This window comes from Trichosurus vulpecula, chromosome 5, assembly GCF_011100635.1.
Source record: "Trichosurus vulpecula isolate mTriVul1 chromosome 5, mTriVul1.pri, whole genome shotgun sequence".
NCBI classification, from domain to species: domain Eukaryota; kingdom Metazoa; phylum Chordata; class Mammalia; order Diprotodontia; family Phalangeridae; genus Trichosurus; species Trichosurus vulpecula.
Window position 1 is genome coordinate 182428390 of NC_050577.1, and position 19069 is coordinate 182447458.

The 19069-nt window shown below is 37.3% G+C and overlaps 1 protein-coding gene across 1 annotated transcript in view; it reads left to right on the plus strand.

Annotated features, from left to right (window-relative positions):
- ST8SIA1 (ST8 alpha-N-acetyl-neuraminide alpha-2,8-sialyltransferase 1) overlaps window positions 1–19069 on the plus strand; it is a 117689-nt gene that overhangs the window by 58108 nt on the left and 40512 nt on the right. Inside the window, exon 3 of the mRNA XM_036761569.1 lies at window positions 16271–16380. Coding sequence (XP_036617464.1) covers window positions 16271–16380 — 110 coding nt within the window. The remainder of the gene's footprint in view (window positions 1–16270; window positions 16381–19069) is intronic.

Below are 19069 nucleotides of genomic sequence, written 5' to 3' on the forward strand. Positions count from 1 at the left end.
TCTTATTTAATGTGCAAGGAGGCACCTTAGACCCAAATGGACATTTATTCATGAGATTACATTTGGGAAAACAGGAAGAATATTGCAACTAGTTTCAGGAATCAAAACAAATGAAAGCAATATGCAACTAAAACTGTGTAGGTATAGAGGATACTAGCCAATTAACATGGAAACTGCTCTGCCTAGGGAGTTCTGCCTCTAAAATTGCCTGGCCAATGCCAGGAATATGGCCTTGGCTTTTTCTTTCAAGATAGGATCAAAGGCCTTTTGGAGGTCTTTTCCATCCTACATGTGAATGCTAAATAAGATTCTATAGAGAAAAGGAAATAAAACTTCAGCACATAAATATCCTAACAAGGGAAGAGAGGGTTTAGTTGTCAATATAGTTACGTATAAATGTATGTGTGCATGAATACATATATTTTCTAGTAAGTAACATCAGTAAATTTACCTTCCCTAGTGAGGAAGGAGGCATTTAGAAAATTCTAGAAAAAAATATAAGAAGGTTATAGAAATCATAAACCAGATACTGCAAAATGAATCTCAATCATCATATTTTAAAGGGCCCCACAATAGCATGCTTCTATTTCACATTAGCACTCAAAAAACCAGATGGCCTAATTAACATTTCACACCTGTCTCAGCTCCACTACTGGCTCTATCTACTTTATATTCTCATGCTAATGTCTAACGTTCTGGTTATTACCACCACCCATGGAAAGGTTCCTTCCTAGAAGAAATTCCATCTTAGAGTATTTAAATATTATAATACTTATGTATATGCATACAATATATGTATATACATATATATGCACAAGATATAATGCAAATAATAACAAATAAAAACCACCCACAATAAGAGAAGGGTCATATCATCCAGGAAAATGTTTTCTTTGGTAAACATGCCTTGTTAAATTTTAATGGAGGGAAATAATTCTCATAATGATATTAATCTTTTTTTCAAAAATCCATCTACTGCATGAAACTGGATCAACCTTACTAATAACATTACTAAATGACACAATTTTGTTAGAAGGGAAAATGAAGCAGCTCCTTGAGAAATCTAATTCATTTAAATGAACAAATGACTCATCCTCCTTGAGCAATGAGTATACTGTTAGCATTCCATTCTTAGCCAAGGTACTAGACAAGGTAATGTCTTAAGAATCATTTCATAGTTTGTTGTCTGCTGGAAGCATATTCCTCTCATAAGAATTTTTAAAATACTATATATTTTGTCACCAAAAATGCTTCCACATGACATGGATAGACCACTGATATTTTTACTTAGATTATCAAATTGTTGTCAGAAGAATTAAATAGAAAATAAATGTTATTGTGATTTCTTGGAAGAAACAGAAGTTGTTTTGATTCAGACAGCATATTGTTACCATTTGGCTTCTTTCTGATTGAACAACATGCCTACTAGGAATTAACTTGAGGGAAACTGTCAACTTTAGGCAGAAATTATAAACTGATTGGAGTACAGAGTTAGAGTTGTGTGTCTGGGGCATGTTGTTAAATGCATGATGGGGGCTTAATTTATGCATTGGTTAGGATGTAATTAGGTCCTTAGGGAGGACAGTGCAATTAAATATGTGAGTGTGGGTGTAATTAGATGTAGTTGAATGGTACAATTAGATTCATAAGAAGAGGATGTAATTAGATATGTGGAATGGGGGTGTATTTAGATGCCTAGTAGAGGACATAATTAACTATATGGGTGAGGGATTTAATTATATATGTGGGGGGGTATAATTATGTGGGGGAGTCAGTGCCTATGTGTGGGTGTGGGCACAATAAGACACAAAGTTAGGGCTGTGACTAGGTGTAGATGTGATGCATTCCTAGACAAAGAACCAGACTGTTTTTTTTAATCGACAAGGACAAATATATTTTCGCCATGCTGAGAGTCCCTGGCATTACAGTGACATCATTTCAGGTCAAGCTAAGGGTTTGCAAACCTTAGTTTGAAAAAAAATGGATTTTTCTAACTTCATTTAAGACTCAGATCTCTATAGTGACATTATGTTGTAATGGAGAGTCAGTATGGTTTACTTGAATCAAAGGTTGTAAGCCCTGGATTCAAATTCCCACTCTGCCATTTATTAGTTATATGAAACTTGACTCTAGCATAGTGATGTCATTTTGGTCCTCTTCGAGAAAGAAAGACAACAACCAACCTATATAACTGTGGGTATGTCCCTTCATTTCTCCAAGTCTCCTTTTCTTCATTAGTAAAAAGGAGATAATAACACTTGCCCTACTCACCCTACAGAACTTTTCAATTGAGCAAACATTTAACAAAGGCCTATGGTCCAGTGTTTACACTCACACTCATTACATAGGATGGAGTGCTGAGCCTAGAATCAGGAAAACTGGAGTTCAGTCTGCCCTCAGATACTTACTTGCTATATAACTCTGGGCAGGTCACCTACCCTCTGTTTGCCTCAATTTTCTTTTCTGAAAAATGGGAATATTAATAACACCTACATCCCAGGGTTATTCTTGAATCAAATGGGATAATATTTGTAAAGTACTCAGCCCAGAGTCTGGGACATAGTGAGCTCTATATAAATATTAGTGGCGATGATGGGGATGACGACGACGACGATAATACTGCTAAAGAAATGTATGCTCTATGGTGAGAAAAATGCCTCTTGAATTGTAATGTACTTTGGAAATATGAACCATTATTGCATTATATTTCTGCCTATACTTTAATAGTGGTACTTCGATATTGCAACAGTGCCTTGCAAGGGGTCCCTCTGAGTGCAGGATGAAGAAAAACCAGGGTGGCTGTTCTAAGTATTATAATTTTTCACATTTAATAGCTGGTAAAAATAATCAAAGAAGAAGCCGATCAATGACATGCCCATTCAGTAAAATTCATTTATTTGTATATCAATATTAGCATTGCATAGACAAAGTTGGTTATTAAAGGTTGTTATTATTAATATATTAATTGTATTAGCAAATATTTTTGAGAATTCATTAGAGGACATCACTGACAAAATAGCCATGCTGTCATGGAATTTTAATGGCATACATGAATCATTTTTCTAGGAGAAGAAATCCAGATTATAAGGGTTTGAAGAGTGAAAATCAGCTTGTTGACGCTGGCCTGTTATCTGAGTCTCAGATTCTTTATCTGTAAAATGAAGTGGTTGAACTGAATGGCCTCTGAATACCTTCTAGCTCTGCTTATGAGCATTGGACGGCTCAAGAGGATCAGGGATAAATGTCAGTGGTTGGTGGCTGAGCTACAAGAGATAAAACGACATGTGCTTTATCTATATAGTCCATATCTCTGCTTGTGGATAGAATCATTTAAGACAGGAAAGTTTACATTGGTTGAGATATTATGTTGTCTTCAAATCTCGCATCAGATATTTTCTTTTCCTTGATGGAACAAGGAGAAATATTTGGAAAAATACCTTTAGTGGGAATGAAGATGTGATTTGATTTCTTTTTTAAGGTTCTTTTAAAAAAAATTTTACTTAATATTTTATTTTTCCTAATTACATTTAAAAATTATTTCACCACTCTTTTTTTCAAATTTTGAGTTCCAAATCCCCTCCCACTCTCCTCCCCCATTGAGAAGGCAAGCATTTTGACATAGGTTATATGTGTGTAGTCATGTGTAATAGTAATTAAGGTGGGACTTTTTGCTGTTGACCTTTAATGATTCTGGCCTTTGTTTGAGTGGGGCAGATAAAGTGGGATGTTTTTGTATTTCTCAGCACTGAGACAATTGGAAGCCATTGATTTGTATCTGATGTGATATTGGGGGTGGGGAACTTCTCCACACTCAGCCTGGGTGAGGTCCCGGCCCTGAACAGGATATATAAGCGTGGAGGTTAGAGTTCTCTCTCGGAGCTCTGAGCCACAGCAGGAGTGGCACGTGACTCTGGGCCAGCCCTTATAATGAGCTCCCTGGCTGAACACCCAGATGTTGATAACTACGAATTGTATTTGGTCTGTAATTCAGGGTGTTGGTTTTTTCCCCTGAACTAAGTAAATGATATTTGTATGCTGGGTTAAAGTAAGATTGTTAACCCCTTAACGTTGCTTTCCTTAATAAAGCAGATGAAAAGGACCTGGGCTTGTAAGTCATTCTGATAGAAAACACAGACAAAAAACACCAAGAAAAATAAAGTTAAGGGTATCTTTGCTCTGCCTTCAGTTCTTTCTGTGGAGATGGACGGTATCTTTCATTATAAGTTCTACAGAATTGCCTTGGATCATTGTATTGCTGAGAATAGCTAAGTTACTCATAGTAGATCATCATACAATATTGCTTTTCCTATGTACAATGTTCTCTTGGTTCTGTTCATTTCACTTTGCATCAGTTCATGTAAGTCTTTCCATGATTTTCTGAGAGCATCCTATTCATCATTTCTTAAAGCATAGTAGTGTGCCATCATAATCATATACAACAACTTGTTCAACCATTCCCCAGTTGATGGACATCCCTTCAATTTCCAATTCTTTACCATCACTAAAAGAGCTGTTATAAATATTTTTGTACACATAGGTCCTTTTCTTTTTTTAACTCTCTTTGGAATACAGACCTAGTAGTGGTATTGCTTGGTCAAATAAAGGGTATGCATGGTTTTATAGTCCTTTGGGCATAGTTCCAAATTGCTGTCCAGAATGGCTGAATCAGTATATAATGTCACCAATAAAACACTTCTGCGTTTTAGTTTTTCCATATCCCCTCCAAAGTTTCTCATTTTCCATTTCTGTCATATTAGCTAATCTGACAGGTATGAGATAGTAGTTTAGAGTTGTTTTAATTTGAATTTCTTTCATCAATAGTGATTTAGAGCATTTTTTGATATGCTTATAGATAGCTTTGATTACTTTGTATGAAAACTGCCTGTTCATTTCCTTTGACCGTTTATCAATTGAGGAATAGCTCTTATTTCTATAAATTTGGCTCAGTTTTCTGTATGTTTGAGGAATGAAGGCTTTATCAAAGAAACTGAATGTAAATTTTTTTTTCACAGTAATGATTACCAATGATTACCCTCCATCCTGTTTCCCCCTATTTATCCTACTCTCTTTTTACCCTATTCTCAAAAATGTTTTGCTTCTGACTTTTACCTCCCCCAAACTTCCCTCCCTTCTATCAGCTCCCCCCTGCCATTCTCTTATTCCTTTCCCTTCCTGCTTTCCTATATGGTAAGATACATTTCTACACCCAACTGAGTGTGCATATTATTCCCTCTTTGAGCCAATTCCAATGAGAGTAATGTTCATGTGTTCCCTTCCTCACTTCCTCCATTTTCTCTTCCACTGTAAAATCTTTCAGGCCTTTTTATGCCAGATAATTTATCCCATTCTACCTCTCCCTTTCCCCTTCTCACAGGGCATTCTTCTTTCTTGTTCCTTACTTTTATTTTTTTAGATTATCATACCATCACATTCAACTCTCTTCTGCTTTCAGTCTATGTATACTCCTTCTAACTGCCCTAATAATGAGAAAGTTTTAAGGAGTTATAAATATCATTTTCCCATGTGGTAATATAAATAATTTAACCTTATTGAATCCTTCGTGATTTTTCTTTTCTGTTTACCTTTTTATGCTTCTTTTGCATCTTGTATTTGAAAGTCAAATTTTCTATTCAGCTCTGGTCTTGAAAGTCATCTGTTGCGTTGAATATTCATTTTTCACCCTGAAGGATTATACTCAGTTTTGCTGGGTAGGTGATTCTTGGTTTTAATTCTAGCTTCTTTGCCCTCAGGAATATCATATTCCAAGCCCTCTGATCCTTTAATGTAGAAGCTGCTAAATCTTGTGTTATCCTGATTATGACTCCACAATATTTGAATTGTTTCTTTCTAGTAGCTTGCAATATTTTTTCCTTGACCAGGGAGCTTTGGAATTTGGCTATAAAATTCCTGGGAGTTTTCATTTTGGGATCTCTTTCAGAAGGTGATTGGTGGATTCTTTCAATTTCTGTTTTACCCTCTAGAATATCAGGGCAGTTTTCCTGGATAATTTCTTGAAAGATGATATCTGGGCTCCTTTTTTGATTATGACTTTCAGGTAGTCCAATAATTCTTAAATTATCTCTCCTGGGTCTATTTTCCAGGTTGCTGTTGTACTGTGTTCACAAAGAAGACCATGATAGCAGGGAGGTGATGCCATGACATGAAAGTGAATTGGATTTAAATGAAGGAGGGCTGTGCAAAGTCACCAGCTTCATTTTCTCTTCCACAGCCACCTGGATCCAGTGCCCCAATATAGATCAGGACAACTGGAGATGGCCCAGGATGCAGTGGTGGACCTCAGCTTTTTCAAGCTAAGGTCTTTAACAGGTCTCAGTTTGACTGAGGCAATGCCAGTACCGTGATTAAGACTTAATAAGAAATGAGACAGAGAAAGCCTTTATAAAAAATAGATCTGGGAGGGGAAGACCACCAGGGTTTCTGGCCAAAACAGAAATAATTGTCATTTACATTCATTCTAAACCCATCAGGGCCCAAAGAATGACCAAGTAAGATTTAGCCTGGGACCTATTATTGGCCAATTGGTAAGAGTCAGAGTGATCTGGGGTTAAGGCTGATCTCTAAGAAAAAAGAAAAAAAAAAGTTTTAGAGATAAAAATTTACATTTTCCATGGGCAGAGCACTTGCAGGTATGGATGTGATACCCTATGTAAACAGAGGGAAAGAAAGAGGGAAAGAAAGAAAGGAAGGAAGGAAGAAAGAAAGAAAGAAAGAAAGAAAGAAAGAAGGGAAGGAAGGAAGGAAGGAAGGAAGGAAGGAAGGAAGGAAGGAAGGAAGAAATTAAAAAGGAAAGAAGGAAGGAAGGAAAAAAGGAAGAGAGGGAGAGGAGAGTTCAGTAGTTTTTCCAATGAGGTATTTTAAATTTTTTTCTATTTTTCATGCTTTTGATTTTGTTTGTTTCTTGATGTTTCATAAAGTCATTAGCTTCTATTTGCCCAATTCTAACTTTTAAAGAATTATTTTCGTCAGTGAGCTTTTGCACCTCCTTTTCTGTTTGGCCAATTCTACTTCTTAAGAAACTCTTCTCTTCAATGAATTTTTGTATATCTTTTTCCATTTGGCCAATTCTGCTTTTCAAGGCATTCTTTTCTTCTTTGGATTTTTGTGCCTCTTTTACCATTTGGCCTAGTCTGTTTTATAAGGTGTTATTTTCTTCAGCATTTTTTGTGCCTCCTTTACCAAGCTGTTGACTCTTTTTTCATGATTTTCTTGCATCACTCTTGTTTCTCTTCCCAATTTTTCTTCTACCTCTCTTAATTGATCTTTAAAATCCTTTCTGAATTCTTCCATGGCCTGAGAGCAATTCATATTTTCTTTGAGGCTTTGGATGCAGGAATTTTGACTTTGTTGTCTTCTGAGTGTTTTTTGATCACCTTGTCACCATAGTAATATAATTTTTTTCTGTTGTTCACTCATTTTCCAGCCTATTTCTTGACTTTTAACTCTGTGCTAATGTGGAGCTCTGCTTCCCAAGTGAAGAGGGCACTGTCCCAAGCTTCAGGTTTTCTGTGAAGCTGTTTTCAGAGGTAATTCTGGAGACCTGTAAGTTTTTGGCTGTTCCAAACTGGTATGATCTAGGAGAGGTGTGTTTACCATTCTTCTGTAATGTGCACTGGTTTGCGAGTGACCATGAGCACTCTTTTCAGCCATGGAACTGTGATGAGGGTCCCTACCCCACCTGTGTCTACAAGCTCTGCTGTGCTCATGCTCCTCAGCACACTGGGACTAAGACCCAGGACTGCAACACAGATCCAAGTATAAACAATGCAATAGAGTCCTGTCCCTGGCTCCAGCAAAAGGACCCCTGTCCATCTCCTTCTGATCCATTGTCCAATCCCCTTACTGTCTGTGGGCTGAGAGGTCTGGAAACTGCCAATGCTGATTCAGTTGTCCTGAGGCCTGCTCCTGATTTGCTGGGGCCCAGCCCACACTGGCACAGCCTGCATTGGACTGTGCTTCCCTCTCATCCTGATGCAACAGACTTTTTCTGCCAACCTTCTGTATCATTAAGGAGAAATGTGCAGTTGCTTTAGGCACCTTTCAGGATTGTATTGCATAGTATAATAAGCACTCTTTATACCCAAGTAAGATCAGCATAACATTTATTCTACACACAAAGACAATATAAAGTAGTATTAAAGAAATATAGAAAGAGAAAGAGAAAGCTGAACAGAGTAATAGAAATTTTTACATACATCACCAAACTGGGAAAGCACCAAAATCTAGGTTCACAGGCTGGGGGGCCCCTTGATAACAGCATTCAGAGTCCTGGCCCGGAAAACAAAATGCCTCAAGTGAAGCGTCCTTCCTGTGAGTGAAGCCCTAAGAAGAAATATCAATTTTCCAGAATATATACAGTTTCAAACAAAGGAAAAATAAGTGCAGTGTGTTTTAGCAGCTGATTGGCTCAGACCAGAGCCTACCTGATTGGCTACATGACTCTACATAGGATGTGTTGCGGCTGTGGACTGGGCCAAAGTTCAAAGGAGCAAGATATCCGTGATTGATAGGGCAAAATGTCTATGTTCAAAAAGGACACAGGATTGATTCTATACAGTCCTAGAAGGGTGTCCAACTCTTCCAGGAAGAGGAATCAGTGAGGTCTAATCTGACCTTTAATCCTGGGAACAGACTCTTGTTCCAAGGAGAAAGGACAACATATGTAGTCATGTAGGCCTATAAATGTATGGGGAAGGTCTTTATATCTTATTCATCCTTCACCTCCCAAGTGGTCTTGGGCTGGAATATTGTTTCACACTGTCTTTTTGTGGGTTCTGCTGCTCTAGAATTTGTTTAGAGTATTATTTAGGTATTTGGAGGTGTTTGGGGGAAAGCTCAGGTGAGTTCCTGCCTTTACTCCACTCTCTTGACTGTGTTTCTGTTGATTTGTTTTTTAAAAGCTCACGTATGATTAATACTTCTTTCTCATCTCTACTTGATTATTGAACAGTATAGATTTATGATCCTAGATGTTTATAGAATTTTCTATATAGTGAATATTTATTTGTTTGAGATTGGATCATCATGACAGACTTTAATATTATTCCACCTTTCTGAAGCTATAGTCATAATAGATTTGAATTCTAGATTAGGCTTCTTCTTTTCAAGATCCACAACCTCATAGTGAGTCCAGACTCCTCTCCCTGTACTCCAGGATAAATCGCAATTCAAGACCTGTTGTCTGGCCTCCAAATTTCCTGTAGCATTTGGAATTTCTAAGCCATGTTAAATATGCTGCTGTATAAATAGTCTGGCCTTCTCCCTAGAAGATAAAGTAAAGCTATTTGAGTACTTAAAACATAATCTGGTCTTGCCTCTAGAAGATAAGGTATAGATAGATACTTGAGGAATGCCTCTCTATGCTCCAGGTTATAAAGGAAAATGAATTGTCCCTTTAAAAAATAGTAGAAGGGCTTCAATGTAAAATAAATATTAAAAGGTGTTGAGGATGTGGACAAGACTGGTTGGGAAGGGAAGCTAGAGGTTAGAAAAACATAAAAATAGAGGAGGAAAGGAAAGACAAGTGAGGTTAATAAAGAGGAAGTACATTCTGAAGAAGCCATGTGATCTCTGAGGAATGCCGACATGTATCCACCCACATCATCAGGTGAGATAACATTCAGGGAGGGTTAAAGGAGGAAGATGAAAAGGATGAAGTTTAGTACCTTAGGTGCCTGCTAAATAGAAATGAAGCTGCCATTTGTCCATCTGACTTTATCAATAGAGTCCTTGCTAGGTCTGTTGCATCAGGATGAGAGAGTCTTTCTAGCTATGGAAAATTCAGTTAAGGTGAAAAGACTGTGTAGAAATCAATTGTGCCAAGAGAAAGGGCAGCGTGTCCTTCTGAGCTTCCAGCCTCTATTGCCATGATATAACCAGTGGTCCCTAAGATCCAAAACCTCAGGAAGCGAAGGAAATAGGATAAAGGAGAGGGGCATTAAGGTGATAAGACAGTGGATGGTGGTTCAGGATGGGCAAGGGAGAGGGGGCAGCTGCCTGGTTGTGCCATGTGGTGAAGAGCCAATTGAGAACCCTTACATCAGAAAAATATCACAGGAAAGAATTACCACCACCACAGAAGTGGAAACCTCATGAGAAAGTTTAGTTGCTCTTTACTATCTATGGCTTTGGGGCAGCTAAGTGGCTCAGTAGATAGAGTTCCAGAAGGACTGAGTTCAAATCCAGCTTCAGACGCTTATTAGCTGTGTGACCCTGGGAAAGTCACTTAACTTTTTTGCCTCAGTTTCCTCATCTGTATAATGAGTTGGAGAAGGAATGACAAACTACCCTAGTAACTTTGCCAAGAAAACCCCAAATGGGGTCACAAAGAGTGACTGAACAACTAAACAACAAATCTATGGTTTTATACTAGAGTGGTCTCCTGTCCTCTCAGAGCAGGTTCCCCACCCCTGCCCTGGGCATGAATCTGGAATATGATAAAGAATCTCCCTTGACTTATTGGATCTAATAACTACTACTTATTTTTGGCAATTACATAGGCACATATAACATAATTCTAGAAGAAATCTCAAGGCTTTTGCTAAGGATGGTGTAATCTTGTGCAAGAAACTAATGACCTTAGGGTCTACAGATGACATTTCCATTTGTTTAAGGCAAAACTTTCAGAAAAGAAAGGCATATTTGGGAAATGGACATCTAGTTAAGAAAATAGTGTCTGAAAATAACTTTTTGGATCTCTAGTCCAGTGCTTAAAATATAGTAATAATCAGCTTCTGGCTGCATATAACAAAAGAGGGTAAAAATGTATCTTTTGAAGAGTACTGAAAATCTAGTCAAAGGGTTTCACTGAAAAGAAAGGGAGAGAGAAACTCAATAAATATAGATATAGATAGATATCTACCAAGTTAGATATCATAAAGAATAACCATAATGTAAGAATAATGGAAATGGAATAATTAAAACAATAGAAATAGAAATTCCCAGAAAATAGCAGGAAATGAAGAAAGAAGTTATCAGTAAGATCCCTGACCTCAGGTGTTTATATACAAACACACAAAATAAAGTTAAAAAGAGATCCTAACACAAGGAAGAAATTTTCATCTAACAAGTATGATTGAAAATGAATGGAATGATGATTGGGTCTGAAAAAGTATACTTATTCAAAAGGAACATGATTCTTAAAAGGTTAGGGGTATTGCATTATATATCAAGGAGACATACTTTGAGGACATATGGGAAGCAGAGGGAATGTATGTGGTGGGAAGTATTTGGGTAAAGATTAGTGGAGATAGAAATAATGGTGTAATTATACCTAGGCAGGAGAAATATAGACCACCTAGATAATAGAAAGTAGATGAAGAATTCAGAAACAGATCATATACTTAGCATGGAGGCATCCAGCACAGTGCCATACACATAGTGATGTACTTAATAAATAAAATTCAGGACCATTCAGTTATTTAGTTGGAGCTCTTTCTCTGAACAGAGAAAAATGGACAGTTTCTTGATTTGCTTATGTAATAATTTCATCCTTTAAATGGCAGAAGAACCAAAAGGGAAATTGAATTCTTAATCTGATTTTCACGGTTTATAAGGAACTGGTTGCTAGGGTGGAAATGATGGGAACCTGTGGTCAGCCAATTAAATTGTGTCCATTACTGTACACATCTTAGATGAGTATTGCAGATGAACCCAGAAATGAATAGGAAGAGGAGTGTGAGCTGACTGCCACTTGGGAAATATCACACTGCTTTCAATGATTCCAAACTGCTTTCTACCAACAAAATACATCTTTTTTAGCAGCCATATTTTCTAAGTGATCCTGTATGACTGTGACTAACCAGAGACTAAAACAGAAGAATCCATATTTCAGGTGGACCAAAATAAAACGAAAAGATTTATGGTATGTGCGCATAGGCTGCTGTGTTTTACCAGTAATGACCTTTTGTAAGAAGTGGCATAAAAGGATAGGGCACCAACCCTGAAATCAGGAGAACCTAAGTTCAAATTCAGGCTCAGATGCTTGACAGCTATGTGACCCCGAGACAAGTCACTTAACTCTTATTGCCTCCTCCCTGCCCCCCCCCCCCAAAGAAACTGGAATAAAAGACAATCTATAAGATGCATCTGAGCAGAAAGAGAGGTTGGTCAGACATGTAGTGACAGATGGACAATTTGAGTGTGGTTCCAATATCTACAAAAGATGAAAAGACTCAAAGGGAGGTCTCTAGCATATTGGGTAGATCCTCTAGGGAGGATTTGTGGAAAGACATGGATTAGAATCATATAGCATGAAAATATTGATGAGTCGATGTATCTATTTGAAGTACTACACTTAAATAACATTTACCCTGGTCTTGGCAGCTGTTCCTGTTTTGCCTGTGATCAGATCAGACTGTATGCATTTGTTATTGTCAGACGGAAGTGGGTAATAGCAGAATCAGGATGAGAACCTATCAAAGAAAAGTTCATAGCAATAGGATCATAGCACTGGAAGAGACCACTGAAGCCTTCGAGCCCACCCTCCTACAGGAATAAGAATACTCTCTACAACATACCCAAGAAGTGGTCATCCAGCAACAGGAAACTCACTACCTCTTGTGGCAGCCTCTTCCACATTTGGAGAGTTCTGCTTTTTAAGAAGTTTTTCCTTAGGTTAGAAATAAATTCACCTTTGTGGCAGCTTCTACTCTGCTCCTAGTTGTGCTCTCTGCTCCTAAGTCCAACCCTCTTTCACTGACTGTTCTTCAAGTACTCAAATTCAATTCAGTTAGATTGGATTCAATTCAGCTCACTGTGCTAGGAGCTGGGATAAAAAGACAGAACCACAAGCAGTTCCTCTTCTCAGGGATCTTATATTCTATTTGATGAAAACAATAGATCATAATAGCTAACACTGATATAGCACTGACTATGTTCCAGGCACTGTGCCAAGCATTTTATAATTATTAACTCATTTGATTCTCAGGACAACTCTGTGAGGCAGGTGCCGTTATTGTTCCAATTATTCCCAGATAAGGAAAATGAGGCAAGTAATTTGCCTTGGGTTACCCAGCTGGTAAGCCTCTGAGGTCAAATTTGAACTTGGGTCTGACTCTCAACCTGAGGGCAACGACTCTCTTTTGCCTCTTTTTGTATTTAGCACAGTGCTTGGCCTGAAATGATTGCTTAGTAAGTGTTTATTGAAATTGAATTGAGGGGCAGCTAGGTGTCACAGTGACTAGAGCACCGGCCCTGGAGTCAGGAGGACCTGAGTTCAAATTCGGCCTCAGACGCTTGACACACTAGCTAGCTGTGTGACCTTGGACCAGTCACTTAACCCCAATTGCCCTGCCTTCCCCCCTCAAAAAGAAAAGAAATTGAATTGAGTTGGCTGCAGGAGTGGTAATCTATCCCCTGATAAGTTAGTTTCTGGGTAGTTGAGAAGGGGAGAGCCCATACTGATGGGGAGATCATGAAAGGACTTGGTAGGAGTTGGTGCCTGAGCTGAGTCTTAAGGAGATCCAGGGATTCAAGAGACTGAGATGAGGAAGAAGGATGTTCCTGGCATGGGGGTAAAGCCACAAAGTCACAGGGCCAAGAAGTGGATTGTCATGTATAAGAAGCAGCAGTTAAACAATCTAGCTAAAATATGGAGTTCAATAAGAAGGAAATAATATGGAAAAGTGTAAAAACATATATAAAAATTTAGGTGGGCACCAGATTGTTAAGGACTTTGAATGCCAAATGAGTTTTAATTTGTTCCTAGAGCAAGAGGGAGTCACTGGAACTTCTTGAGCTGGGGAGCGATATGGTCAGATTTACAAATATCACTTTGGCAAGCTCTATGGAAGTTGTGTTGAAGAGGGAAGAAAATGAAGGCAGGAAGATCAATTAGGCGACTATAGAAATAGTTCAGATAAGCAGTGAGGAGTAAGGAGGGTTTCCTGTAGGAAGATGGTTTTATGAGTGGGGAGAAGGGGTGGATGTGAGAAGTGTTGTAGATTCTTGTGTTATTTTGTCTTTGTATTACCAAATCCTATCACAGGGCCTTGCATGTGGTAAACACTTGATAAATGCTTGTTGGATTGGAAATAGAATTACTAAGACTTTGCTAGTGATTGGCAATGGGGCAGGGATAAGAGAGAGGGAAAAGCTGGTTGTGACTCTGAGGTTGTGAACCTGGGAGACTAGAAGGATGATAGCTCCCTCAAAAGAAATAGGGAAATTAGAAGGAGGGGTGGATTTTTGGGGAAAGATAGTTATCATGTCACTTCTCCTGGAGTTATGTATTTTAGTGATTGTCCTGTGGCATTCTCTCAACACTTCATTATCCTGGTTGTCTTCCCCTGAATGCTCTCTGGCTTTTCATTTTCCCACTAAAAATCTGTCTTTGGAAACTGAATACGCTATTCAGAAATGATCTGATGGGGAGAGTACCAGAGGACCATCAGCTCCCTAATTTTGGATACTGTGCCCCTCTTGATGCAGTCTACATTTGCTCTGTGCACCTGCCATCCATATATCAACTTTAACTTTAAAAAAATCATATTCCAAGTGTGAATTATCTATTGTGCAGATCACTCAAAGACACAAAATCTCAGAGTTGGAAGAGATCTTTCCTCCTGGCAAATCAGAGTGGATATCCCAGGACCTCCAACTTTTGTCTAGTCATAGGTTAAGGAAGAAACCTCTCTTGTTGAACATTTCTTATGGAAATGTTTAAAGTGTCGCTCTGCATACATTACACAACTTCCACTCACATTCCCAATACTTCCTTAGTCAGCTATGGCACAGTGGTTAGAATGTTGGATCTGGAGTCAGGAAGACCTGAGTTCAAATCCAGCCTCAGACAGTTGCTAGCTGTGTGATGACCCATGGACAAGTCATTTAAGCTTGGTTTGACTCATTTTCTTTATCTATAAAATGAAGATAATAATACCATCTACCTCCCAGGGTTGTTGTGAGGAACAAATGAGAGAACATCCGCAAAGTGTCTAGCACACTGCCTGGCTCGTGGTAGGCACTTTAAACGCTTGTTTCCTTCCTTCCTTAATAGTTACATAATAAAATTTTACCCTTGCAGACCACCCTACAAGTCTATACATCCCCACATGAGTAAAAGTATAACATACAATGTTCTGGATTTCTGAAGGTCCTTTGGAGACATCTGGAGTTTCTGAGTTAGCTGTTACTTTTACCTATGGATTTTTCATTGGAGTCTTTAAGTATATTTTTAGCTTGCTTATGAAAGTATATTTGTATACTCAATTAGGGTGAAATGGAATTCCTTTTTTGAGTTAAGTACTTAGATTAATTTGAAGCATTCTCTAAACCGTTCCTGTGAAGATTCCTGGAAAGAATTGTTAAAGCTTCCATTACATCGTCCTGAGTGTGGGATCAAAGGCAGGTTAGATTTTGGATCTTTGACTCAAACTGTTTGGTAAATGCGGAAAAAATCTGAACACGATGACCTTTGTCATATTTTTATAAAGAAAAAAATGGATATAAAGCCACAATATTTGGCTAAATTATTTAACTTAGGACTTTGATAGTAGTAAAACTAATGTTTTAGAGTTCAACCACAAAGGGGTGTGGCTAAAAAAAAAACAAGGTAAACTGATTATTGTTTTCTTTCTAGTCTACAAATGGATAGAGTCTGCTAGGTTGTAAGATGCCTGAGGGGACAGACTGGGCCTTGTAAAATATTTTCTTCATATCATTTCATGGCAGGACTCAAAATCTTTCACTATGTTTAAGGTCCTAAGATAACCTATTTACCAAAAGCATGCTTTAATAGCAATTTCCTTTTTAAGTAAATTTTTAGAAATACAATTAAGCTTCTATGCTCACAGGACATTTTTCTTGCATACTGCAGACACTAAAAGTTTATTGAATGAATGGATGATGAGTCATGCCACATAAATCAGCATGAAGGAAAGAAAGAGAATCCAAGTGAGCCAGCTCCAAGTTTAAAGACTTTAAAATAATCCTTTGTTTAGTTTTGAATTCTTTGTTTTCCCATAGAGCTGCTATTTATTTTTCATAGTAATTTTAGGCAGGATAATTTATTTCTCAACCTAAAATTTGTTATAGAATTGGTGGTTTTTATATACTTTGATTTCCAGAGGAAAGGGTTAGCTTATTCATTTTAAACATTTGAGGGCCATTCCTGCTGTCTTCCTTCCTATACTTGTTCTTTATTGTGCTTTATTTCCAGTGAAATTCCCCTAGAGGGTCTGTTATAAACAACGAGTCTATTAACTGGTATGTGTTCTGTTCAGTGAAAACTGCCCTTATTTTCTGTTGCTAGGCTACTCCATTCCAGCTACCATTGAAGAAGTGCTCAGTGGTGGGAAATGGTGGGATTCTGAAGAAGAGTGTCTGTGGCCGACAAATAGATGAAGCAAATTTTGTCATGAGGTAAGAGAAACTACTCTCACCAGGGCCTCTGCCTTTTTTTTCTCTCCCACAGATAAACTCACAGACCCTTCAGAGCTATTCACTTGTGATTAATAAGTTGAAACACATTTTTTCTTCCTTTTTCTAAGGCTAAATACAAGTGATCTTAGGAAAGAAGGAAAAGCAATGAGGGAATATGTCTTTCTTAACCTTATAAATTCTTGACATCTCAGAATGGTAAAATATTAGATTAATGTACCCTTTTGTGGTCATGAACCAAAAAAGAGAATGAGGAGTACAGAATATTCCTTTTAGATTATAAAACAACTTGCAAAAGATAAGAAGTTTGAGGGCTTGTCTTTTTTTCTCCCCAATGTTTCCTCATATTTATTTTTTTTACATTTTAATTTATTATTTATTTTTAACATTCTTTTCTTTTTAAATTTTGAATTCCAAATTCTCTCCTTCCCTCCTACCACTCTCCCATCTATTGGGAGGGCAAGTAACATATCAATTATACATGCGAAACCATGCAAAACCTATTTCCTTATTAGTCATGTTTTTTAAAAGCAAGAAAAGTAAAGTGAGGAAATTATATTTCAATTTACACTCAGAATTCATCAGTTCTCTCTCTGGAGGTAGACAGCATTTTTTTCATTGTGGGTCCTTTGAAATTGTCTTGGATCATTGTATTGATCAGAATAGCTAAGTCTTTCACAGTTGATCATCATTACAACGTTGCTGTTATTGTGTACAATGATCTCCCTGTTTTTCTCACTTCATTTTGCATGTTTGCATAGATCTCACCATGTTTTTTTGTAAACCACTCCCTCCTGATTTCTTAAAGCACAATAGTATTCCATCACAATCATATGCTACAACTTGTTCAGCCATTTCTCAAATGATGAACATCCCCCTAATTTCTTTGCCATCACAAAAAACTTTGCCAGTTCTTTGCCATCACAAAAAGAGCAATTATAAATATTTTTGTGCATGTAGGTCCTTTTCCTTTTACTTTAATCTTTTTGGGATACAGGCCTAGTAATGGTATTAGTGGGTCAAAGAGTATGCATAACTTTATAGCCCTTTGGCCATAGGTCTGGATTGTTCTCCAGAATGGTTGGACCAGTTCGGTATTCCACCAGCAATTCATTAGTGTACCTGTTTTCTGCTCATCCCCTCCAGCATTTGTCATTTCTGATAGATGTGAGTTGGTGCCTCAGAATTGTTTTACTTTGCCTTTCTCTAATCAATAGTGATTTAGAGTGTTTTTTCATATGATTATAAATAGCTTTGATTTCTTCTGAAAATTGATTGTTTATATCCCTTGACCATTTATCAATTGGAGAATGGCTTTTATTTTTATTAATTTGACTTAGTTCTATACTCAGTATATAGTTGACAAATGAGGCCTTAATCAGAGAAACTTGCTGTAAAAATCTTTTGGTTTTCCTTCCTTGTCTGTGATACTTTTAGCATAATACAATTTCCCCAATTACCTTTTTAGATTAGGTCTATTTTTGCTTTTGCTTTGTCTGAGATCATGATTACTACCCCTGCCTTTTTTACTTCAACTAAAGTATATTAGATTCTGCTCTAGATCTTTATTTTAACTCTGTGTGTGTCTTTCTGTTTCAAGTGTGTCTCTTGTAAACAACGAATTGTTGGATTCTGGTTTCTAATCCGTTCTGCTATCTGCTTCTGTTTTATGTGAAAGCCCATTTCATTCATATTCGTATTCATGATTACTCACTGTATATTTCCCTCCATCCCATTTTCTTATATTTCTCCTCCCCCTCCATCCTGTCCCTTCCCCAAATTCTATTTTGCTTCTAACCCCCTTAATCTGCCCTCCCTTTTACCATCCTCACCCCCTTTCTTTTATCCTCTTCCCCTCCTATTTCTCTGTCAGGTAAGTTACATTTGTATACGCAACTGAGGGCTTGTCTTAACTACGCAAGAATAAAATGTTTATTCATTTAGCTTTTTATATATCCTCTACATCTTTAAGTGTCTGCAAGTGATAATTTGCATAGCATGAGGGGATTAAATTTAGCATGACTGAGGTCTTTATTTCATTATTTATCACATCACACTGCTTGCTCCAGTTTAATTTTGGGGACAACCTACAGGGAGATGGTACACACATAAACTGTGTCAAATGTCCCCATGATATTTTCCATTTCTTATTTAATTCAGATATAAATTTCATTTGTGATTAATCTAAATTATATAACCTTATATTTCTCTATGTGTATACATATTGTATACACTTACAGTATATATATATATATATATTATATATTATATATACATACTTATCTCTCCTACCTCTTCCAATAGAATGTAAGCTCCTTAAGGGCAAGATTCTTTCCTTTTTGCCTTTATATTCCCTGTTATGATATTATTATATGTAGTATATTATATCTCTATTATATCCCCAGTTAAAGTCGCAGAGAAAGTGCCAGCCTGAGTAGATAAAGGGAGTTTCTTTGCTCAAGAATTCTGTTTACCAAGGAAATGACAAATCTAATCTGTCTCCCAATCCTAAATTAACATGAGGGATTGAAAATAAAACTGATTTCTCATTGACAATATAATAAGACATGCAAACACTGACACAAGATAGATATCAAATACTAAAGACAAATTTATCCTTTGGAAAAAAATGACCATAAAGGATCCTGGGCTTGGTTCTTAAACATTTCTT